This window comes from Culex pipiens, chromosome 2 (assembly GCF_016801865.2).
Source record: "Culex pipiens pallens isolate TS chromosome 2, TS_CPP_V2, whole genome shotgun sequence".
Taxonomy (NCBI): domain Eukaryota; kingdom Metazoa; phylum Arthropoda; class Insecta; order Diptera; family Culicidae; genus Culex; species Culex pipiens.
Genome location: NC_068938.1, coordinates 200,594,598 through 200,621,233, shown reverse-complemented (window position 1 = coordinate 200,621,233; position 26,636 = coordinate 200,594,598). Strand labels below are relative to the sequence as shown.

At 34.5% G+C, this 26,636-nt stretch overlaps 1 protein-coding gene across 50 annotated transcripts in view; it reads right to left on the bottom strand.

Annotated features, from left to right (window-relative positions):
- The window catches only part of LOC120419138 (sodium channel protein para), a 230,423-nt gene that overhangs the window by 93,612 nt on the left and 110,175 nt on the right, over positions 1-26,636 (bottom strand). For all 50 annotated transcript variants that reach the window (XM_052707397.1, XM_052707398.1, XM_052707396.1 and 47 more), the window contains 2 exons: positions 18,274-18,479; positions 10,201-10,329 (listed from right to left, as the gene is read on the bottom strand). In XM_052707397.1, coding sequence (XP_052563357.1) covers positions 10,201-10,329; positions 18,274-18,479 — 335 coding nt within the window. The remainder of the gene's footprint in view (positions 1-10,200; positions 10,330-18,273; positions 18,480-26,636) is intronic.

Sequence of the window (26,636 nt, the reverse complement as noted above, 5' to 3'; positions counted from 1 at the left end):
CATATGCAACAGCAAAAATCTACTCACCTGATGATTCCATGTTGTTATTAGTGATATTCTTCACCACACCGAATGCATTTGTCATTGATGAACGGCCTGTGCTTGAAGTTCTTGAAGCTTCTGAAAAATAACAAGATTGAAAAATAAGTATTATTAAAATGAAACTGAATTGAAATTCACCAAAATTCATTAATCTGTCGTTTTTCAAAGTATTTGGTTATCCCGACTTAGAGATATTTCAACGTTTTTGACAAAAATATTAGTGGGTATATCACATTAATTTTTAAAATCATCTTTAACATTTTTGGGTTTCAAGTCATTTTAGCGCAAAATTAATTAACTCGTAAAAATTTTTTAACTAATTTCCCATAGTTTCAGAGAAAATTTGTTGAAACCCTTAAATATTCAAATAATACCAAAATGTGCCATCCTGACTTAGAAAATTTTCCACAATTTCAAGTCATTTCTGTAGGGGGTATATCAAAAATGTTTAAAATCAAGTTTGAAATTTCCGGTTTTGAATGAAAGCATTCGCTTTGAGACATGATTTTAGCGCAAAATTAATTATTTTGTCAAAATTGGTCAAAATTTTCCCATAGTTTCAGAGGAATTTGATAAAATACTTAAATATCAAAATAATACCAAAATGTGCCATCCTGACTTAGAAAATTTTCCACAATTTCAAGTCATTTCTGTAGGAGGTATACCAAAAATGTTTAAAATCAAGTTTGAAATTTCCGGTTTTGAATGAAAGCATTCGCTTTGAGACATGATTTTAGCGCAAAATTAATTATTTTGTCAAAATTGGTCAAAATTTTCCCATAGTTTCAGAGGAATTTGATAAAACACTTAAATATCAAAATAATACAAAAATGTGCCATCCTGACTTAGAAAATTTTCCACAATTTCAAGTCATTTCTATAGGGGGTATATCAAAAATGTTTAAAATCAATTTTGAAATTTCCGGTTTTGAATGAAAGCATTCGCTTTGAGACATGATTTTAGCGCAAAATTAATTATTTTGTCAAAACTGGTCAAAATTTTCCCATAGTTTCAGAGGAATTTGATAAAACACTTTAATACAAAAATAATAACAAAATGTGCCATCCTGACTTAGAAAATTTTCCACAATTTCAAGTCATTTCTGTAGGAGGTATATCAAAAATGTTTAAAATCAAGTTTTAAATTTCCGGTTTTGAATGAAAGCATTCGCTTTGAGACATGATTTTAGCGCAAAATTAATTATTTTGTCAAAATTGGTCAAAATTTTCCCATAGTTGCAGAGGAATTTGATAAAATACTGTAATACCAAAAGAATATCAAAATGTGGTGTTCGATCATTGACAAATTCTGCAATTTTGCAATATCAAAACAATACCTTAAATTGGTATGATACCACATTTTGCTCTTGCATAATCCTTAAGACAAATTCTAAAGGGTCCAGGAATACCAAAATTTGGTATTGATACCAGAGAAAGGTATTATTACGCATTTCCCTTGTTATTTACCCATGCTCGGGTTCATAAACAGGATTCCATGACACGATTTTTTGAAAATAAAATCTGTGTGTGATAACTTGAAAATTTAAGCGATGACCTATACCAAAAGGTGCACTACTGTTCAATTACTTTTAAACAGCACTTTAAGTTTTTATATCATCTTTTCAAATGTTAGGCTAGATTATTGAAACTCGAAAACTTTTTTCCTTAAAATCCAATCTAATCACTTATCATTTATGTCCCAGAAAGCAAAAATCAATTGGGATGGCGCACAGTTAGGATTTTTTGATTGCTGTGGTTTTGCGAAACTCGACGAAAATTGCTATTTTTTGGACCACCCTAACACGACGTAGGTCACCCTATTGGCCAAACAAAAAAATATGGGTCTTATTATTTCGGCCAAGGAACCCCCCTGATTGGACAACTTTTTTCGAATCGTGCTGTATTTGTGATTGCTGACTTTGAAAGGTGTGCGATTATTCCGCAAAATGAAGAGTGCAATTAAAATACGTACGGAATGGTTTAGAATCATACTGGCCGTGATAGAGAAGTTCAAAGTACCTCAAAAAGAACATTTCATTAAATTTTGAAATTTTTTAAAAGTTAGATAGTTAAGAAAATGTTGATGAAAGTCATTATTTCTAACTTCTCAAAGTGTCATGATTTTGAATCAGAAAACGAAATGCATTTTCGGATTCTTTGAACAAATTTCCACTAAGGGAAGGTTAAATAAGTTTGTAAATAATAATTAATATGTGTTTTGAAACACAATTTAAAATAATCTTATAGGCCATTTCAGTTGAATAATTTTCATGTAAAACGTGCTTCGAATTCAGTATCAAATACAATATAAATCAATAATTTTATAAACAAAACTAGTTTTAACAAATTTCAGGCAAAATTCCGATTTTTTAATAATTTTACCTAAAATTTATAAGTATTTTGTAAAAAAAAACCTTAAAAACTTAGTTAACTAACTATCATCATTGATTTTTTTCTTTTCTTAAAAACTATATCAGCTACTTTAGTGATGGTACATTTAAAGTTTAAATAATGTTTGAACACCTTAAATATGGTTTTAACAAGATCATAGTCACCCCGGAATTTAAACTTAGAATTTTTAACGTAACTATTTTTTTAAACACTATTGAAAAAACTTATATTTTCCAAAATAGTGAATGAACTTTGTGTGGTTTACTAAACTCCTTACCTGTTGGAAAATATTCCAAAAACAAATTGAAATCCTATCAAATTCACCCCGGTTTACGGTACAAAATTTTATAAATGGAACTTTAAATGAATTTCTGCAATCACATTGCAGCTGTATTTGTATTGATTTTTGTAATATAAGACTTGTTTTTAAAAACTACTCAAAAATTCAATGCAAGAAAAACTTTCATGAATCCATTGGAATTACAAAAATGCTATAAGATAATTTTCTAAATTATCATAAGAGTGCATAAGATGTATGATCATTTGGAAATTGCTCGATAAATATTGATAAAAATAATTATTGAAGATGTTTTCTGCATTTTGTGAAATTTGAATACGGAAAATAATTCACAATTTGTAGAAGACTTCGTCTTAAAAAATGTAGTTGATCAATTTTGCTAGATTCGGAATCAAGATGTGTAAACTTTTCTAATCTAATCTAATCAGACCCTAGCGCAGCCAATCTTTCGAAGGGATCCTGGAGAGTGCCTTAGGTTAGATGACGCCTAGCACTCTTCTTGTCATTTATTAACACTTGTAGTGCGCCATCGGATTGAAATGCATTGAAACATCACAAGCGTTAAAGCGGCCAGGCCTACTGCGTAAAGCCGTATCGCAGAGATGACTCGTAATTGGGTTGAGTTTGAGCACTGAGTGTTCGAACAACAACACAATTCTGAATCGACAGGGGAGGAAGAAGCGTGGGGACACACCACCATACGCTCCGACATTTGTTTGTATTCGTTGGGAGCACCATGCTAAGAAGGTTTGGTACTCCGGGACCCTCTGGGATGGGACATTGTATTTCCACGAATGCCCTGGACTCTATTTGCCGTGGTTATAGCGCCACAACTCGCTCTGGAATCAAGATGTGTAAACTTTTCTATAAAAATTGTGATCAACTTATGCCCGACCGATAAATTACTTTAAAAAATATATTGTGTGAAATAAGATCTTACATAAGAAAAGAATGTTTCAGGATTCTTAGAGCTCAGTGTTAAGAAGTTAATTTCAAGAATGTTTTGAAGTAAATATTAACCCTCAGCAACGACTTTCTGGTTCAATCCTATAGGAATTCCATACAACTGTTGATACTCTAATAAGAAAAGTTTTTGAAAGAACCAAGATTTAAATGTTTTTATTTTAAACACTGAGAATGATTCCAATTACAACTGTAATAAAATGAATTAACAAAAATCATTCTAAAACCTTGGCAAGAAAGAAAATTATCATCATTCCTTGAGCAAAATCAATAAACTCAACCCCGATGGTTTGACACCAAATCTGCCGTTTTACGGCGATATGATGTATACGCCATCGAGGTGATTTTGCTGTAGACACGATTTTCTGTTTTTGTTCATTTTTTTAATTTAAAATGACTAATTTAGGGTCTGCTCTGTAGAAACTGTTAAAAAGTACAATAAAAATGTGGCCCCTACAAAATTTCTTGTTTTTTCCTATTCTCTACGATTTTAAACCACAAACATCATTTGGCCGAAAAAATAGCAATAAAAAATCACTACTTTTACTTCCCAATGATGTATGTATACATTGCTTGATCAAAGCTGGCTACTAGGCTGGCTATTTTTTTTGTGCCAGCTATTTTGACAGCTGAGCGGATCCCTTAATGCATTGTCCATGTGGATACTTTAACGGGGGGGGGTATTAGGGAGCGTTCTTTTATTACGTAACGCAGTTGGGGGGAGGGAGGGTTGGAGGCCGTGTTACGCTCCATACAAATTTTTTAAAACTTGTATGGAAATTTTGTTACTAATGGGGAGGGGGTCTAAAAATCCGTTTTTTGCGTTACGTAATAAAAGAACGCTCCCTTAGCAATTGTATAAGCTCCATAAACACATTTTTTTGCATGAACAGTTGTCCACAAGGGAGGTGGGTGGATTTAGAATTTTCAAAAAAGTATCTACGTGGATGTGGATAAGGTGTCATCCATTAAGTACGTCACATTAAAATCAGCCAAAATTTACTCCACCCCCCTTTGTCACGATTTCCCTATGCTTTTAACACGCAATGTCACGCTTACTCAAAACCCCCCTCTTCCCACAGAACGTGACGTACTTTATGGATGACGCCTATTGGACGTCCCCTAAGAATTAAATCGAAATAATGTAATAAAATATTGCCAAGTCTTGATTTGGTCCCAAAACCTTAAATCAACATTCAAACAGAATTTAATTTGACTTCTAGCAATTCTCAATGTATACATACAGCATGATGAGTAAAATTGGCGTATACATCATTGTTTGTGAGCAGTTTTCTGAAAAATTCTTTCGTCAGGAGGTAGCTTTTAAGATTCTTTATCAGACTCTACAATAAAATTGAAAATGTCCAAAATGGCGTATACATCATATCGCCGTAAAACGACAGAAATGTTGTCAAACGAACGGGGTCACTTTTTAGTTTGACACCCCTTTTACACGGAGTTCACGAACACTACCAAACGTTTGTGTTGATAGTGTGCGTGGGCGCCGTGTAAAAAGTGTCAAACGAAAAAGTGACCAACACAGCAAAAAAAGTAGTAAAACGCATGCATGTAAAAATGTGTTGTGTAATTATTTTTTTGCAATTCCGTCGTGAAACTACTTACTTTTCCTGTCATTCTTGAACGACGAAATAGCCTACTTTTCTGTACCAAAAATAACAGAATCGGATAGCAACACTTTTCAAAATAAATGCTGAAAAGTTCTACTTTTCAGCACTGAAATGGGTGCTGAAAAGTTGAACTTTTCAGCACTTGTTTCGAAAAGTAACACTTTTCAACATTTTTTTTTATTTAAACGATTAATTGACAAAATACATGAAAATTAGACTTTAAATTTCACTCAATGGGTGTTTTTCGAAATTGCAAAAAATGTTGTATGGAACTCGTTGCAAAACTTGTTTTTTTCAGCACTCGTCGTATTTATCCAACTCGGTGAACCTCGTTGGATAAATGTACGACTCGTGCTGAAAAAATCCTCTTTTTGCAACTTGTTGCATAAACTACTATTGTGTAATATTAAGTAATTTACATAGAACACCCGCGCCTGATTTTGCCTAACATCAATTACACTAACAATGTGTAATATTATACACATTTTTAATCAATGCTGCATTCGCGTAATGTTTGCCTTTCAGCTGTCAAAACGTCCAAATAGTTTTCAAATCTCACGAAGCAAAACAACGCAGTAGATTTTGAAATTGATTTAAAGTCAAGAATTTGATTAGTTTGAGGATGAAAACTTTATTCATAGATGGCATCTACCAACCCCGGAAACGGAAAAGCTTGTCTTGCTGTACAGGTAAGTGTTGTTACTTTTATCGAATAAAAAAACTCATACTTTATCACTACTTTTAGAACCTGTTTTGTCTCGCAACCTTCCAGAATCTCCAACTTATGGCCATTTACCAACTCCGAGGTGTTTTCGAGACCTTCCCGTTCCTCAGCCCCGCTCTTTGTGGCTGTCAATCGTCGTAACCATCGAATCTTTCAAGGCCGGTTCCGGCGATGTACTCGCCAGGAGACAGCCCAACGCAAACAAGGTAATAGTCGGTGATCGCGAGGTTCCTTGCCAAAGCCGGAAGCTGACGATTGAATGTGGTGGCTTTTAAGGTCCCGGTGGAACCGATTCTGTCACAAGAAACGAAAAGTTAGCTGGTCACCGACGGAAAAGTTAAAAAATAATCTTTTTTTTTGCCGCAGCTTGATCATTTGAGCGGCCAACATTCTGGTTGAGATCATATCACCTTTTGAAGGAAAAAGGCTGTTCCAATCAAGCAAAACAACTGGTGGAGGGCTCTGACCACACAGATAAAAAAGTAGTAATCCAGTTGCGTGTAAAATGCCTGGGTGTAAATATTTTTTGCATTATTTTATGAAATTCTGTGTAATATTACACCCTGAAATATGTAGCCCATCAGTATGGGAAACCTACTTGACCGAAATGTCAAGCTCATATATACGTTTATCCTCTCCATTATACATCGGTCTGATGGCCGAGCGGGCTAAGGCGCCAGTCCTCACTGATGGTGCTGGGTTTGAATCCCGTCGGTTGCAACTTTTTTTTTGTGTTTGCAAAAATTGTACATGCAGCGTGTAATATTAAGTGTTTATTTTGACGAAGGTGATGTGCATGCTTTTGCATGCGATTTTACCATCGGATTTTTTGCTGTGCAGCTGGAATGTGCTGTTGTAATCGAACAGCCGGACACCAAGGACTCGACATCGTCATCAGCACCACTTTGATCACCCTTGATTCTTCCTTGCCAAAAAGGGCCACCCCAAGCAAGGAGGCGAATGGTAAGTAAGTATATTTTGTTGACGTGTTTGATACAATTTTATTCCTTGAATTTTACAGGGAATGCCAGTGCCTCCACAATCGCTGGACTCGATCCGATTTTCGCCGAGCAAGTCTCGTGGCGGGGTTGCTGCGGGGACGGATAGCTATAGCTATCGGTACGGCTCGCGAATTCCTTCGCCGACGGCTTCGAGCGGGATCGAAAGTAGGTCGAAAGCAGGGCCTGGCAGGCTGGGAACGACACAAGCGGACGCACCTGCTGCAAAAAACCGACAAGCTGCTCTGAGAGCTGCGCAAGCTGGACAACCAAAAGTGTCGCGGGATGTACTAAAAGACGTTATTCGCGTGACCGATGGGCAAGAAGACACTCCGGAGTCCTTCCTTAACAACCGCGGCAACGACGAAGTCCACATTGTACGGAGCGAACACAACTGTGACTAGCGGCGGGACATTCTGTCGGATTTCGTGATTTATCCGCTCTTTTCCGGGTGAAGGTGAACAACAAGACGGACGTGCCGTGGTTTGGCCCGTTGTCGGACAAAGTCGTCGTGGGCGGTTCTTGTTTGGCAAGCTTGGTACGCGGGTCGCGCCGCGCGGACGTTCCTCTCGCTGTAGTGAGTATTTTTCGTTAAAGTTGAACAAAAGCTTTATTTTAAAATCTTTCTCTCCACAGCTACGAGGATCACAACATTTTCGAGGACTTCATGACTTCATTTTTAGTCCCACTCTGCCGCAGGGTACGGCCACGGCCGGTGGTGGTGGCAACCTTGCAGGATCTACGACCGGAGGTGCCCCGCTGGCGGCCGCTCTCATCACAGCCGGACATCCTCTGAGAGTGAGTTTGGTTAGTTGTGAATTGATCAGCACAAGATAAATTTCTAACCCGTCCAGGAAGAATCCGGTTCCGACAGAACTGCAACTGATTTGTGATCGCCACCGAAACAGACAAAAAAATCACTGCAATAAATCAGATTTATAACAGAGTCTCGGCCCGAAACTTCAAACACGAACAAAAGCAGCGAACCGAAGATTGGCAATGACGTTTTGGAATTTTGACAGTTTGGAACGCATGAATTACCCCATTATCGGTTACCCACATGGGTGATGTGGAAATTGTTGCACATGGTTGAAGTTGAGAATTTTGCAACTTATTTTAATTTATGCTAAATTTCAAAATTTAAACACGAATCTACAGCGAATCGAAGTGAAAACTAAAGATACATTAAAGGATCGATGATTTGATGTGCAATCTTAATCAGAATCGCGATAAAAGAGGTTTAAATTGAAAAATAATAATAAAACAAATTCTGGTCTGGAATTTAACGAAATTTTGTCTGTTTTGGAAGACTTAATGCTATTGCACAATGGTTTCAGAATTTTTTACAAAAAAAGTAAATTTTTCGGTTCATCCACAAACAATCCCATGTTTGTAAACAAACGACGCCATATTGCCAATGTTGTTCGGTAGCTCATATCATGCCATCGACGAGGCCCTGATTTATAAGAAAAATTGTTTGTTTATGTTTGGCTTGACATTTCTAGCAAAAGAACCAATTCGATATCTATCCCTACACTCAAAATGGGCATTGCGTAATATTACACGATTATAAGAGTACATTCATAGATGTAATTTTAAGTGATTTTTTTCACAAATGTGATGTGCATGCTTTTGCATGCGATTTTACCATCGGATTTTTTTTCTGTGAACCGTCGGGGGTTGAGTGTACTACCCGTCATTGAAACACACCTCATTTTGAAACAGTAGCATCACGTATGTGCCCCCAACATTCCTTCATTCTTTCCCACTGTCACCCCAGAGAAGTTATTTCGCTGGCACGGAAGAAGATGTATCGCAAAATGGGTCGCAAAAACTTTCTAAAACACCACAAATCACTCATTTCTCACACCACGCAGTTTTCTACAATGTTACTCTAGTCGAGACTACGTCGCTAAAAGTATAGCTGTCAAAACCGATTAGTCAAGCCATGTGAAATAATGCAAAACTTTAGACGCGGGGTTTGTCTGGAATAGTCTATTTCTTGGGGGGCTCTATAGGAAGGAGATGAAGTGAGATCTGTCAAAATTGTATTTCTAATCTAGTTGCAATGTTTTGAAATCCTTGCGTGTTGACAGATCTTCCTTGATTTATTTCCTTCTTACAGGATCTTTGAAATGGGTTTCTATTCTATGAATTTGCACAACAAATCGAATGAAAAGAAAAAGTTTTCAGCAATTTCACTAGAAGTTTGAAAACAGGGAAAGAATATCTCTGCGTTGATATGAGACATGAAGGTGTGTCAGAACTGCGATAAGGACATGATGCTTAGTGAAATAGAGTTAATTGTAACAATTTGACAAACAATCGAAGGAGGGTTATTGTTTTCTAGAGCGTAAGGGTGTGTTTAGTCTCATTCTTTAAAATGGTTGAGTCTTAACCAACATAGAATCATTTCATTTTAATTCTAAGGACTCAAACACCACTAAGAATAGTTCCCAGAGAACAGCAATGTCATCGTTACAAACAACTCAAATTTCTATTTTTAAACCGAAAAAAGGTTTCCCGTTTCAAAACAAAACAACCCCGTTACATGGCGAACTCATTTCCCTTCACCAAAACCACACAACCAATTGGTGTTCGGGTCGTTTTCAGGAAGTTCCGCTGCAACGTGTTATGCATTTGAGCTGTATTTTTCCCGTGAAAGGGTTAGTGCTAAGTGGGGGTGGGTGCCCTTGTTCACCTGTCCAACCCACCCCCACCATGCTGCACCCTGCAACTATTCCGGTTCTATTTTTACAAATCCGATAATTTTATGTATATTTATATGGGCGTCGTCGGAAGAGGGGAAGGGGATGAACGTATGAACCCTTTTCGAGGGAGTTATTTTGGAATAACTGATGGATAAGGATAAATTAAATCACGATTTCATAGGGTGGACGACGGAGATTTTGACGAGCACAATCGATCAGATCTAGGGTGGCCCAAATTTGTCGATTTTGCTCTTTTTTCTATGAAACTACAAATTCTATTTATATGATTTTATTTGGGTAATGCCACTAGAAAGCACCTATTTCTATTTTTCTAGTAACTTCATCTATGAACGCTGTGTATTTGTGTGATTATATGTGTGATCGTGTGAATGTTGTGGTGAAATATTTATATATATAGTTAAGGTAAGGATATAAGAAAAACTCACGCTAATGCTATTACTACGAAGTCCAACCAATTCCATGCATCTCTAAGATAAGTAAACGGTTGTAATATGAAACCTCGCGCCATCACTTTTACAGCTGATTCGAACGTGTAGATGCCGGTGAATATCACCCTAGTTTTCGTCATTTAAGATTGTTTGGAAAAGAATAACGAGTTAATTAAGGCAATCTTCAAGTTTTGAGAAGTAATTTCAAAAAAAGGTGAGACAGAAAAGTGGGAAACCTAAAAAATCTCCTAACGATTCTTTTCCTAAAAACTTTCCAAATCTAAAGCTTGATGGAGTCGCCTCATATCTGGATTCGAGTGTGGAGAGGAGGCACGATCGATTGGCCATAAAAGTGGCGAGGATGGCCACAATTTTTCCTACATTTGACACCCCCGTCCCGGGAAGTCCCTCGAGTGGCAACCGGCCCCTCAACTCAACGGGAGAGTTGCAAAATGGTAGGTCGTAAAAGTTGATGCCAGGGCACTTGACGTAGCCCGCGTACGCAGCTGGAATTAGGGCTAGTGAATGGGTAGGGTGACCAGGTAATCAGATTTTTTTTCATTTTTGAAATAAAACTAATCTCCAAATTAAAATTACATAAAATCAAGTATAGAAAAATACTTTCAAAATAATTTTCGATGGTCACCCTAATGTAGCACTCAACCATTACCAGACCCCAACGCAGAAACGTGAAACGTGAGAGGAAAATTTACTGCAGTACGCGACCCTCCTGGCAGGAACCTGGTCATATGGAGCAGTCTACAAGTGTGCAGGAATGACTTTTATTCCGACGTGTTCCAAATTAGGATAAAAGGGTCTCCCGCTTCCTGCTCCGTCACCGAATTGAAATTTTACCATATCAAACGACTCCATCGATCCTGAACCTCATTTGACCTGCTCAACACCAGACAATAGCTGTGTTTTAATTTGCCATTAAAATCCCTTAATTAACCGGCCACACAGCTGTGTGTGTGTGTGTGTGTGTGTGTGTGTGGAGTCTGCCAGACTATATCATTATCAATCATTTGCAACGCCCACAAATCTACTCGCGAGACATTCACGTGGAGAAAGCCGTCCCATCTTGGGACTTGGACACTGCTGTTGCTGCTGCTGCTGCTGGTTGGTTCAACGGATTCGAAGAAATAACGAAAATATAACGGCAATTAACGGGCGCCGACGACGGGTCTAATTGGCCAGCCTTGTCACGTTATCGGGCGAGTTTTTTCTTGGAAAAAAACGAAAGTTAAGGCTTTGGCAAACATGGCATGAGCTCGGGAATCGTAACCTCAAATGACCCAAAAAGCACTTTGTTTTGGTTTGCTTGTATTAAAAATTTACTTTTTTAAATTAGCTTTTAGTATTATGATCATGCTATTATGGGGGCATAAAAAAGTATTATGAAAACGTCGAAAATCTGTATCTTAAGAAAAAATTTCCAGGATTGTAAGATACCAAATCTTCGTCAAAGTTGTTGGGTCTGATAAGTACCATTTAAGAAAAAAAAACAAAATGCTCTAGAAAAAACTCCGTCTTTAAAATAAAATTTATTATCACGAAAAATAGATTCTGAAGTATACCTACTTCAATTTTTATATGTAATGTTGTGTTTTAATAGACTAAAGTGACATTTTTGGGTTTTAGACTGAATTTTAAAATTTTCTCAGTTTTCACAAATCGACTTTTCTCTGTATTTCTTTATTTGGATGAAACATCGTTCCTGTGTAAAAAAAAAGTAAATGTAAAAAAAATGTTTGCATCATTATTGCATGAATGCATGAAATCCTGTGTTTTGAAAAAGAATGTACTGCTCAATTTTGGCTCGGAAAATAATCCGATTTTTTATTCAACTTTTCATCAGATAAACTAAAATTCCCACTTTTTAATATTCAAATTTTTGTATGATCATGCAATATCTAGTTCCAAAGACATGCACTTTTGAAAAAAAGGTATTAAAAAATCTTTTTTGCAACTCAACTGTGTAACTGTCAACTTTTCCTGCCCTTCTGGAGAAACGAAACGGCCTACTTTTCCCTACCAAAAATAACAGAATGGAAAATTAATACCTTTCAATAACAGTGCTGAAAAGTTCTACTTTTCAGCACTGAAATGGGTGCTGAAATGTTGAACTTTTCAGCACTAGTATCAAAAGTAACATTTTTCAATATTGTTTTGTTTTGAACGATGAATTTACTAAACACATGAATGTTTGACAAAAAATTCCATTAAATAAGCGTTTTTCGGAATGGCAAAAAATGTTGTAAGCAACTCGTTGCAAAACTTGATTTTTTCAGCACTCGTCGTATTTATCCAACTCGGTAAACCTCGTTGGATAAATGTACAACTCGTGCTGAAAAAATCTTCTTTTTTCAACTTGTTGCATAAACTACTATTTGAAAATCGAAACTAATTTGATTTTATTTAAATTACATTTTATCTGATAAATGTTATATCCACTTTTGGGTATATGTTATAAATACTTCTTGAAAGAAAAGCACAACCGTTAAAAATATTTTTGATTAGCAAAAATTTCCAATTATTTTCTCTCTGAGACTGTGAAAATGTTACAGTTAGTTTCTGAGACACTTAGAATTCGAATCGATGAAAATGAGTTTTTCTTAGTGTCACCAAATAAGCCTGAATTATTCAACTCGGAAACTATTGGTTCAATTTTCAATGTTATAAAATGAAACTTTTGTTAAATTTTTTGATTCAATAAAAAATAATATCAATTTTAAAATGAAGCATAACTTTTAAATAGGGCTACAAATAGACAATTTTCCTCATTTCTTATTTTAGAGCAAATTTTAAAGTTTCATTCAAATAAAAAATACAAATTTTAAAATCGCTAAAAAAATTTACATAATCTAGAAAACTACTCCTGTATGAAAATTTTATCGACCATCCTTGAAAAAATCAAATCGTTGAGAAAGCAATCTATTTTTTTAAATTGATCTGACTTCAGGTTGCTGTATATGGCCTTCCAAAGAATGGAAACTAGATAAATTGCATATTTTTACAGTTGCTTTCTTATTTTCTTTCAAAACCAACATCTAACAATTTAATTATGAAACATCCGAATCCTAACCTACAACTTTGTCGACGATACCAAATCGTTGAGAAATTACTATCTTAAGATACGAATTTTTGAACGTTTGCAAAACACTTTTGTATGGAAAGCAAAAAAATATTATGATAATGTCAAATTATGAAAACGTAATGTTTGTGAAAAACATGTCACAATCCATTGTTGGATTTTTTTGCAAATCTTTCAAATAAAGTATAAGTTTTGCCTTCCTCACTAAGGTAAGACTATAATCCTGCTCTAAAATTGAACTTTTTATTTAAAGCTCGAAAACCCACCTTGATATGTATGTATACAACATATCGACTCAGAATCGAAAACTGAACAAATGTCTGTGTATATGTGTGTGTGTGTGTATGTGACCAATAATGTCACTCAGTTTTCTTAGCCCTAGCCGAACCGATAAGTAGTTCAAAAGTTATCCCGGGCATACGGTAATAACAAAATTCATGCCATTTCAATAACAAATACTGTTAAAATAACAGAAAGTGTTATTGAATCTTCTTGAAAAAAACATTTTTGCATAAGGATTTAATAACAGTTTATGTTAGCATACTAAAATTTGTTACTGGTCTGATATTGGTTGAACGCCAAAACAACTCGGGAATAACATTTTTTGTTATGGAAGAATAACTTGGGATGATCGGATTAGTTGTTAAAATAACAAAAAATAATAACAAAGATTTGTTCGTAGAATCACTTAAAATGTTATAAGTCTGTTATTACAATAACAATCCAATAACAATAAAATCATAACAACGAATAACAAATTTTGTTATAAATAACGTAATATGTTATTGGCCTACCCAAGTAACATTTTTTCCCAGGAGTTCTATAAGAGCTCTTCAAGATAGCTACAGCATAGTAGTTTGGACCGCGGTAGGATAAAATTCTCTTCAAAACTTCTTCAGGAGTTTGGAAGAGTACTTGAAGAGAGTTCTATCCTACCGCGGTCCAAACTGCTATGCTGTAGCTATCTTGAAGAGCTCTTGTAGAACTCCTGGAAAAAATGTTACTTGGGTAGTATTTTCAAATATCAAAAAATGTTATTCCCAAGTTATTTCCGCCTGCTCGGGATGTATAAAAATGTGTTTTCGCATAATTTCGGAAGTTGAATAAACGGCAGTAAATTGAACATCATCATGTTATCTGGCATCTGGCAACCCTGTCTTGAGTTCTGACCACTTAAGTAATATTTATGTACTTTTTTGTAGCCGGACCTCACTTAAATGTATGTAAACCATGTCCGGATCCATCGTAATCGAAAGACCTTTTCAACAAGTCTAAAACAATGAAGATCTGGCAACCCTATCTCAAGTTCTGACCACTTATGACGAAATTAGATGAAATTAGACGAAATTTGTGTCCAAACCCATCATATCAAATACCACCCATTTGTATTTTTCAGAGCCTTTAAATTTTTTTAGTCAATTATGTCCGGTCCGGCTTTGTTATGTGACACGTTGCTGCAAACGTTATAGAAAAAAACGTTACTTAATCCACCTTTAGGTGGTTGGTGCCTTCCTCACATTCATAAAGTCAATACATTCAGTAAAAATAGCAACATTCCCCCTTAACATGTTAAACAAATCAACTTTATTACTCATTTCTTTTGATAGGGTTCGCAGACCTTCAATATTTTTGGCTCATCGGCAAGGTCTGATAAAAAACCTATTCAACGATAGTTCACATGGAAGATTCAGACAATATTTCTATCACAATATCTGAATTCCGGCCTCCAAAAAGTGTATAAATTACACTTAAGTACTAATAACTTTTGATAAGGTTACCATATCCTTGATGTTCTAGGCTCATTTGAAAGGTCTTTCGATTATCTTACTAACGACAGGTCACATGATGGACCCGGACATCATTTCATTGAAATATCTGAGATCCGGCCTCCAAAAAGTGTATAAATAACACTTAAGTGCTAATAACTTTTGATAGGGTTGTCAGATCTTCAATGTTTTGAGTTCATTGAAAAGGTCTTTTTAATACCTTTCTAAAAATGTATAACATGATAGGTTTTCTTGCAAAAACCATCCTTTTTACAATCTTCCGGACATACGCCAAAGTCGTTTTTTTAGCATAACTTTTGAAGTACTTAACTAAATTTGCTGATTTTAAATAGAGACCTATGGGACCCCAAGACGGATCGAATGAGACTAATACGGTCAAAATCCGTTCATCCAGTCTGGAGATAATCGAGTGACAATTTTTTTGTCCACCCACCTACACACATCCACACAGACATTTGCTCAGAACATGATTCTGAGCCGATATGTATACGTGAAGGTGGGTCTACGAGGTCAAATTAATAAGTTCATTTTTCGAGTGATTTTATAGCCTTCCCTCAGTAAGGTGAGGAAGGCAAAAAACATCGAAAAACGTATAAGAAGGATCTGGTAAACCTTTTGAAGAATTTCTTAGCAAAGGATTAATTTATGGGTTAAATATTTGTTATATTTGTTAAATATTTAAAATGTATTTTCAAGTTTTTTTCCAATTGGAAGATCTGGCAGCCTCTAAAGATATCTAATGTAATATGAAATTTATAAACTTATTTGACGCTGGAGCGTTTTGTTGAACTTACAATTTTGGATCGTCCAAATTTATTAAAGAGTCGATCCCTGCCAATCCTCTCACCGACATTGCACATGAAATCCGATGAAAAGTTTATAAAAATTCTACCAAAACTATCCTTTTAATAAAACGGATCTCATGGCTCTGGCGTCTTTGGGGTCAATACAAATAAACTCCACTGAAATCGGTTCCCAATTCGATTTGGTAGAATAAGTGACGATTTTTTGTGATTTTCGGCAGAAATTATTCAAAACATTGCCATTTCCTTTTTTAAGTAGATCGTGCAAAAAAACAATGTGCACTTAAAACAAATATTCAATACTTATTAGAAACAATATCTCAGAGATCATCAGAAAAAATTATCATGCGTTATCTTTACAACATTTTGTTGTTTAAAAAAAAGGGAAAGGTTTCTTAATCTTTAAGGAAAAAGATTAAAAGTTCAATCTTAAAATATTTTTTATGCAATTTTGAGATCTGGAACATCAATTATCTTCTTTATAATAATGTTTCTTGATGCACTAGCTTCTCTGTAATTACGCTTATCCCTAAGAAAAAATGTAACTACAAAAGCCAACTCGGTCCTAACCACACAGCAAAAAAAAAAAGTTGGAAGGTTGAATATAACCTTTTTTATGATGTAATTTTACCTCAATTTAGACTGAAAAAGTGGCATTACACCAGCAAAGTGGTAAAATTACACATTTTTTCTAACACAAAAGATGTACCCGTTCCCACATGTAATACTGCCATGATTTTTTTTAACTGTGCAGGTCCCAGTACCAAAAAGGACCTAATAAAAATAATTTTATGAAAATAAAATTAAATTTTTTGTTCTTGTTACCCAAATGTATATTATATCAATTCCGCCACCAAGATAACCCCAATCATATTACATGACTCGTTAGTCCCGGCCACTAGTGCGCCATCAAAATAGAACCCCGTCAGCTAGCCAGCGTCAGTCCAGAAATCACCCCGACGTCCAACCCCGCCAGCAGCCAGTGTCCAGAGTGCCTTCTTCACGTGAGTGACTCTTCTCCTCGAAGCGCTAAGCTCACTTTAATACGCAACGATGCAGAACTCGACCGGCTGGAGCTTAGCCGCTGCTACTACTTTCAGTAGTAGGCTATGTATAGGCCATCGATTTTTTTCCCCCCGCGAGTTCCGAGCGCCCTGAATCGAAAGCCTTTTCCACGCGAGAGGGCTCTCCCCCTTTTCGTGATGGGTTTTATCGCGCGGGGGCTATTTTTTATTTCGTTTTTTTTTGCTTCTAATTCCTCCGCGAGGGTTCTAAGTTGGTCTATGTTTGTACTGTTGGGGATTACTGGTTTGGATTGGAAAGAGTCGCTGTACTGGTGCACTTTGGGAAATACGTTTCGGCTCACTTTGTTTCTTCTTCAGGGTATGCGAATTTTGAATATAATCAAAGAGTTCTAAAAGACATAATATTTCAAGGAAAACATTAAAAATTCTCGATTTTTCCCTCCGTGCCCTTCCTATGCTGTACGACAATCAAACTGCAGCTGTTTGTGGCCATTATCCTGCCTGATGGCAGGACACGAACACGAACGAATGGTTGGGGTTGACCTTTCCCCACCCCCTAGAGTCGGTTGTTGTTCCTCGTTCTGCGTACGACCTTCCTCCTAGTTTTTCCTGGCTTTTCCCCTACCATTTTTTCCCTACACAGAGCAGAGCAGATATTGATTGCATTCGTGAATGTTTCACGATCAATACCGGCGCGCACGATCCGTGACGCAGATTCTGGTTTCGGACTTACAACAGCTCGATCCTAAAATGATCCTAAAATTTTTAAGGATACAAGTTCACTACTTTGGTTAAATATTTGCTTGTTGAGAAAACGACCAACACCAAACTCACAAACGCAACTCATCTGCTGCAAACACTTGTATAGCAATCACGTCTTCATTCAAACCAACTAAAATTGTACAGCAAAAAATCTCATCACTTCCTGATCTAAGCCAAGTTGTTACGCTAAAGTCGAACGTTTCGATTATATATGGTTGAAGGAGTACATTTATATAAAATATTTTAGGGGAAGGAAAAACTCACAAGTACAGATCAATCAAAATTTAAAAAGAAACTGCATCTATCGGTTATATGTTGTTTGTATAATTAAAACTTTGCTTTCCTAGTGAAACTCGTTACAAAAAGTTTGTTCATCTAAAATCTGCTTACTCTGCGTTAGTTTCTAGTACATTTAGGAAAAAAAAAGAATGTTTTTAAAAAAGACACTTAGTTATAGGATTATCGCAGCTAGTTTTCGATTATATATTTGAGTGGCTTCCTAGAACTTGACTAACAAAGAAAAAAAACACAAAAAAGTAGAAGTGGATTTGGGGAAATCTAAAAAAACAAGACTAGCGAAAAAAAACGGGCATACTTACTCGGTAGATTCGACTGTCGGCGTGGATGGCATGATCATCAAAATACAATTACCAAGAATGGTTGTTATTATAAAAAATGAAAATAATGGATGTACTAAAATATAAATAGCTACACGACGTATAGGATTGAACGGATCGAGTACATATAATGCATTGGTTGCGGAGAAACGAAAAATATCCTTTCCTTTACTAACTACTACGAATGTCTGCAATGGGAGAGAGAGAAAGAAGAAGAAAACGTGAAAGGTGGTTAGAATTAATCGTATGCTTGTTTTATGTTAATCAACGGTGGTCCTAGGTTAGGCTGGATGATGAATTGTATCGACCTTTGCTGCAGTTGTCCTTACACTAGGTACTAGATTGTGTTGGAAACCAGTCAGCTCTTTTTAGCTTTTTAATGTGGTCTTACCGTAACTTTTAAATATTTTAATTTGTGAACTTTTTGGAATTGTTAACTAATAAAATCGGAAAAAATATATTTGAAGACTAAAATAAAAAAGCAACTGAACCAAAAGGCAGCCGATTTCATGGAATCTGCATTTTAATTTTTTTATATTGTCTCAAATTGCATGCAATATGTGGGAGTAGCGAACAGCACTAATTCTCGATACAAGCTTTAGAGAATAACCATTCGGACCTGTCTAAATATTTTTGAAAAATTCAAAGTGGTCGTCGATCGACCCCAAACTTGTTTGAGAGTGTTTGGCAAAAATAAAATTTATACCCGTAATTTACAATTTTATTTATTTGCGGGAAATTTTCAATTGAATAATGAGCAATTTTCTATGAAAACCGGAAATGGATTTTATTTGTATTTTTTTATTTGTCTCAAACTTTGTGGGGGCCTTCCCTATGACCAAAGAAGCTATTTTGTGTCATTGGTTCACCCATACAAGTCTTCATACAATTTTGGAGGCTGTCCATACAAAAATGGTTCGTAAATATTCGAATATCTGTAACTTTGGAGTGAATTTTCTGATCAATTTGGTGTCTTCGGCAAAGTTGTAGGTATTTTTGAGGACCATTGAGAAAAAAATAGGTACACGGAAAAATAAATTGCAGATTATTTAATCAATTTTTTTTCACAAAAACTCAATTTCCCAAAATACCTATTTTTTTATTTTCGAGATATTTTGATATGTTTAGGGGACAAAAACCCGCAACTTTTAAACCATAGAGAAACATGGTCAAAAAATCAGCCGCCGAGTTATAAATTTTAGAAAAAATAGTGATTTTTGGGAAAAAAAATCGAAATTTCATTGCAAAACACATTTGACGTATTTTTTTAATGTGAAATTAAATTTCCAATCGAAAAGTAATTTACAGATTTGTTGACAAAGGGCTGTGTTTTCAAGATATAGCCACCAAAAGTTTGATTTTAGCGAAATATTTGCAGTTTTTCGATTTTTTGAAATAGTGACCATAAGTGACCATTTCTAAAACTTTTTTTTAAAGTTCAAAAAATTTGCTTTTAAATTGTCTAAGAGCCATTGAAGATTGGAAGAATCACAAAAATTGATGATTTTTAAGTTTCATCAAAACAACCCACCATTTTGTAATGTCGATATGTCAGTCCGATTTCAATGTTAAAACATTCGTAAAAATTTCCGATCTTTTCAAAAAAAATATGTTTGGATGTTTTTCATTTTTTTAACACTTAAATTTCAGCAAAATATCACATTTTATCGAAAATATTAAATTTTTCAAAATTTGCAATATGGGTATCAAACGAAAAAAACAAAATTTTGTATGCTTTTGCCTTTTTTTCTAGAATTTTTAGTGTAAAATACTAAAAATTTCATAACATAATATTAAAAAAATAGGTTTTACCTTTTGTAAATTTTCCAAATTTTCAGAAAATACCGCATTTTTTTGGAAAATTCTCAAATTTTCATAATTGGCAATATGGGAATCAAATGATTTAAAAAAAATTCAAGAATTTTAAATGTTTGAGAGTTATTTGAATGACTGGTTGAGGCTAACCTACAGCTCTGAAAATATTGTTTTCAAAAAGATCGGAAAATTTCACAGATATTTCATGCTATAACATTGAAAATCGGACCATTAGTTGCTGAGATATCGACATTAGAAAATGAAGGATTTTTTGGGTGAGACTTAAAAAACATCAATTTTCCTGTTTTTAAACCTTTGCATGGCAATATCTCAGCAACTAAAGGTCGCATCAACAAAGTTCAAAAAAGCAAAATATAAAGAATTTTCTCAGCTTTTCAAAAATATTTTTTTTAAAGTGGGCAAAGATTTGCCTTTATTTAAAAAAATGAAAAACTGCGACTATTTTCAAAAAAGTTACTTAAAAATGGATTTAACTTGAAAACGGTGCGCTTTATCAAAATTTCACTATAGTACTTTTTGATTGAAAATTTGATTTTACATCGAAAAATTAAGTTGAAAAATTTTTGCGACCAATTTTTAGATTTTTGGAAAAAAAAAACAGTATTGCATAACTCGCTCAATGATTTTTTGCCCATTCTGGAAATTTCTGAAAAGTTGGCAATTGATGTCCTCTAAAACATATCAAAAAATAAAAAAAAATAAAAATTGTGTTTTTTTGCAAATCAAATTTTAGTGACAAAAATTTAAATAAAAAATCACCATTTTTTTTACCGTGTATCATTTTTTCCCAGTGTAGTCCGTATCCATACCTACAACTTTGCCCAAGACACCAAATCGATCAAAAAATTCCTTCAAAAGATACAGATTTTTGAATTTTCATACATCATTTTTGTATGGAGAGCTGCGAAATTTGTATGGAAAATTATATGGACAAACTAATGATGCAAAATGGCTTCTTTGGGCATACCGAATTCATCAAAAAAGTTTCAGTCGGATTAAAAAATACAAAAATTAAAATTGAAGAAAAAAGACCGATTTCGTAGAGAATCGCTCTCATGCAAAACAATAATTGATGTATTTTTTTAATGTAAAATTAAACTTCCAATCGAAAAGTAATTAACAGATTTGTTGACAAAGGGCTCTGTTTTCGAGATATAGCCACCAAAAGTTTGATTTTAGCGAAATATTTGCAGTTTTTTCAATTTTTTAAAATAGTGACCATAAGTGACCATTTCTAGCACTATTTTTTTTAATGTTCAGAAATTTGCTTTTAAATTGTCTAAGAGACATTGAAGATTGAACCTCAGGTTGCTGAGATACAACCGCTTTAAGGAAAATAATCACAAAAATTGATGTTTTTTAAGTCTCACCAAAACAACCCACCATTTTGTAATGTCGATATGTCAGTCCGATTTTCAATGTTAAAACATTCGTGAAATTTTCCGATCTTTTCAAAAAAAATATGTTTGTATGTTTTTCATTTTTTTAACACTTAAATTTCAGCAAAATATCACATTTTATCGAAAATATTAAATTTTTCAAAATTTGCAATATGGGTATCAAACGAAAAAATCAAAATTTTGTATGCTTTTGCCTTTTTTTCTAGAATTTTTAGTGTAAAATACTAAAAATTTCATAACATAATATTAAAAAAATAGGTTTACCTTTTGTAAATTTTCCAAATTTTCAGAAAATACCGCATTTTTTCGAAAATTCTCAAATTTTCATAGTTGGCAATATGGGAATCAAATGATTTAAAAAAAATTAAGAATTTTAAATGTTTGAGAGTTATTTGAATGACTGGTTGAGGCTAACCTACAGCTCTGAAAATATTGTTTTCGAAAAGATCGGAAAATTTCACAGATATTTCATGCTATAACATTGAAAATCCGAGCATTAGTTGCTGAGATATCGACATTAGAAAATGAAGTTTTTTTGGGTGAGACTTAAAAAACATAAATTTTCCTGTTTTTTAACCTTTGCATGGCAATATCTCAGCAACTTAAGGTCGTATCAACAAAGTTCAAAAAAGCAAAATACAGAAAATTTTCTCAGCCTTTCAAAAAAAAATTTTTTTAAGTGGGCAAAAAGTGCACATGGCATTAATTTAAAAAAACGAAAAACTTCGACTATTTTCAAAAAAGTTAATGGAGTTAACTTGAAAACGGTGCACTTTATCAAAATTTCACTAAAATACTTTTTGATTGAAAATTTGATTTTGCATCGAATAATTAGGTTGACAAATTTTTGCGACCTATTTTTCGATTTTTTGAAAAAAAGAACAGTGTTGATTAAAATATTCATAACTCGCTCAAATATTTTTTGCACAACCTGGAAATTTCTGAAAAGTTGGCATTTTATGTCCTCTAAAACATGTCAAAAAATAAAAATAGTGTATTTTTTGCAAATCAAGTTCTAGTGATAAAAGTAAAAATAAAAAGTCACCAAAATTTTCTTTACCGTGTATAATTTTTTTCCAGTGTAGTCCGTATCCATACCTACAACTTTGCCCAAGACACCAAATCGATCAAAAATTTCCTTCAAAAGATACAGATTTTTGAGTTTTCATACATTATTTTTGTATGGACAGCTGCCAAATTTGTATGGAAAATTATATGGACAAACTAATGATGCAAAATGGCTTCTTTGGGCATACCGAAGGCACCAAAAAAGTTTCAGTCGGATTAAAAAATACAAAAATTAAAATTGAAGAAAAAAGACCGATTTTGTAGAGAATTGCTCACAAGCTTTTTATGTAGAAATTACAATATTCAAAAGTAATTTTTTTGTAGCCTTTTCCTTTGGTCATATTTTGAAGATAGGGAAACAAAAACTTAAAATGAAAATTTGATTGGCCAAACATGATTTACGAGATTTATGATAAACTTGTTGGGTCCTATAAACTGTTGTCTCTGAAATGTTTATAGAACCTATTCAAAAAATTACTTTGGAATCATGCTTATCGACGCAGAATCAAATTTTGAGCAATGATACCATCCATAAACCACGTGGACACTTTTTTGTAAATCTTTACCCCTCTTCGTGGACATCTTAATACATTCGTTGCCACTTATTTTCGCGTGTGTCACTAATACGAAGGTAGAGCTAGGGGTAGAGCATAAAACATCAACGGAAGATGTGGCAGGGCAGAAGAAATGAACGTGCTGCTCCTGCTGGTCTTGTTTGGGCACTAAAAACGTCAAACCAACTTCTGGGGGCCTAATGCGACGCCACACCACCACGTGTGTGTGTGCAAGAGTAAAAGAGAAAGTATTGCTTCTATGCTGCTGCTGTGAAGCAACATGGCATCAATATTTGATGTGAATTATTCCACAATATGCTCATGGAGAGACCTTTTTCCTACTTTCCGAGAAACAGGGGTGGGATATTTCGAGGAAAAAATAAGATTTTAGAATCCTATAAAACTATTTTCATTTCATTTAACATTTCTCAAGACTAAAATAACCTGACATAAGTCTAGACAAAAATAAAATATTTTTTTTTCAAGTGTTTCAATTTTAGGATTAGTTTCCCACCCCTGCACCAGGAAAAGCGTAGGCAATAATGCTGCAAAAAAGGACCTCGGATGTCGTGAATTGGCGTGTGGTCCCACAAAGCGTGCCCCAAGTTCTCCCCTGGTTTTGTAGCATTTTGGTGTAGCGTGTGGGCACATACACACATACACATACACATAAAGAGCAACAACGACGCCGATGACGACAAGGCGACGACGGGCCAGCCAAAGGAAAAACTCTGCAAAACAATCGATAAAATGTGAGAGGAGGATCCCCTCAGTTCTGCTGGTTACGGCTGGAGTAGCCTTAGCCCCATACCGCGATTGTCGTCGTCGTCGTTCTGGGTCCAAATGAGCTTCACGTCTGTGTTTTCGTGTGTGGGTATTTGAGGTTTGCCTCCGGTACCAGTATACGATGCACTATTGTTGAGAGAAGGTTTTCTTTTACTGACTAGTATTTCTTTGCAAATTGGTTTCTGATCTGTAAAAATTTAATAAAAAAAACATGTTTTTATAGCCTACGAAAAGTAAAGTCCAATTGCTTTTATAGAGTCTAGAAACAATTTGTAATTTATGACGGTTCAATAAAAGCAAATTAGCATGATTTTGAAAATCAGGTTAGAAATAAGACAAATGGTTGTTTGCTCAAGATTTGTTTGGAGTTTTTGTTGAATGGTACCAATATTTTAGTTTGTCAATTTTAAATGCCTGTTCATTGTACAATTTTTAGGAAAGTGGTGTATTCGATTCCTCAGTTGAAAATGAAGTTTCAAGTATTTTTTTTTTAGTTGTGTAGTATTGCGTCATCCGTAAAGTACGTACGCTCTTAGGGGGAGGGGTGGTTACCGTAGGTGTGACAAGATGTGACGAAGGGGGGAGGGGGGATTTGCGACACTGTGACGTCACGCTAGGTTTTTTTTCTGATTGCATTATATTAATTCGAAATGTACACAATTAAATTGAATCCTCTTATCTAAAATTGTTTGGTTACTATTATTCAGAAATACAGTCATCAGGGGTGACATTGGGTCTGGGGATGGGATTTGGTCATACAAATTTCTGCATTTTTGAATGACCCAAACTCACCCCCAGACCCAATGTCATTCCTGATGACGGTATCACAATATAATTTATTATATAGTCACATTTTTTTCAGCTGGAACTTCAATATTTTGCAAATTCATACCCGAACAGACGGTAATAACTAAATTTATGCCATTTCAACAACAAAAACTGTTAAAATAACAGAAAGTGTTATGAAAAATTCTTGGAAAAACCATACTTTGCATTTTATCATAACAAAATTTATTATTGGTCAGATATTGGTTGAAAGCCAAAACAACTCTGAAATAACATTTATTGAAGAATACCTCCAACTGTTATTGGGATGATCGGATAAGTTGTTAAAATAAAAAAAAAGAATAACAAAGATTTGTTCGAGGAATAATTTAAAGTGTTATAAGTCTGTTATTATCCAATAACAAAAAAATCATAACGACGAATAACAAAACTTGTTATAAATAACAAAAAATGTTATTGGCCTAGTATTTTCAAATATCAAAATATGTTATTGTGGCGAAAACATATAATGTAAAGCCTCTTTAATTTTCAATAAAACAAAAAATATGTTATTCCCAAGTTTTTCCATCTGCTCGGGTAAGAAAACTGCTATAAATGGTTTGAATGTATTGAATACAAAGCTGTGAAAAACAGTTTCAAGATTTTGTAATACTAAAATGTTATACCAGGTCTTCTAATTTTAAAAAGATACAAAACTGTATTTCTATGTCGCAATGTTTATTCTTTAGACAACTTATTTTTTTTTCATATTAAAATTGACAAAAATACCAAAATTATGAGAGTTTCAAGATATAAAAACTATAAAAAATCCCATCGAAAACAATGCAAAATGTAACGTAGTTTTTGAGGGGGGGGAGGGGGGGGGGGGGTTCAACTTTGTGTGACAAAGTGGGACATAGGGGGGAGGGGGGGGGGTAAATTTTGGCCGATTTTTGCGTTACATACTTTATGGAGGGTGTACCCCATTTGGCATAATGGACATTTGGCATAACGGGTTTTCAAGATGGACGTTTGGCATAATGGACGTTTGGCATAATTGGTCCAAGACATCAGGGACGTTTGGCATAATGGACATTTGGCATAATGGACGTTTGGCATAATTCGTTCAAAAACCATCAAGGACGTTTGGCATAATGGACGTTTGGCATAATTGACGTTTCGCATGATTATTACTAGCTTGTTTTTTTTAGTTAATTATTTGTCATTTTCACGAATGAAAATGTATATTTTTTACCTTTTTTATATTACTTTAAGAGATTATCATTTTTTTCTATAAAAAATTAGGTATCTCTATATTTTTTCCTAATAGTAAATTCTTTTCATTTTGAATAATTCACAATAAATCTTTTCAATGAAATTTTGATATTTTTATTAAATAATTAACATATCTCTTGTTAGCTTAAGATTTTTCCCTTTTCAATGTAATTAGGAGTAATTTTTCAAATGAAATTTTCCCTTCTTTTATATGAAATTCATGATGAGAAAAACCTCTTCAAATCTTCGACAATTGAGCTTTTATAATGCAATTTTCCCTTCTATTGATCAAAATTTTACTTGAAGAAGGAAATTTCTAAATATATTCACATTTTTCCCTTCTTTTTCGAATTTAATCTAAAGAAACCCCAGAACTGGACAGCACTCATCCGACACGAGACTAGCGGAAAGATTCACTGACACAGAGAACACAGTTCTACATGACCGAGAGAATTATGCCCTCGAGTCCATTTTCAAGAAAAAGTTCATCCTTCAAAACGAAAAGTGTTCTCTACGGGAACTGAACCAGAGACTAATAATAGACTAACTCAATGACTAAACTGCCTTGGCCACAGCAGCTTGGTGACACAAGAGTAGTCAGATTTCGATGTATGACTCTTGTTGCAGATTTACTGTTTCAATTAATTAATTAAATTAATTG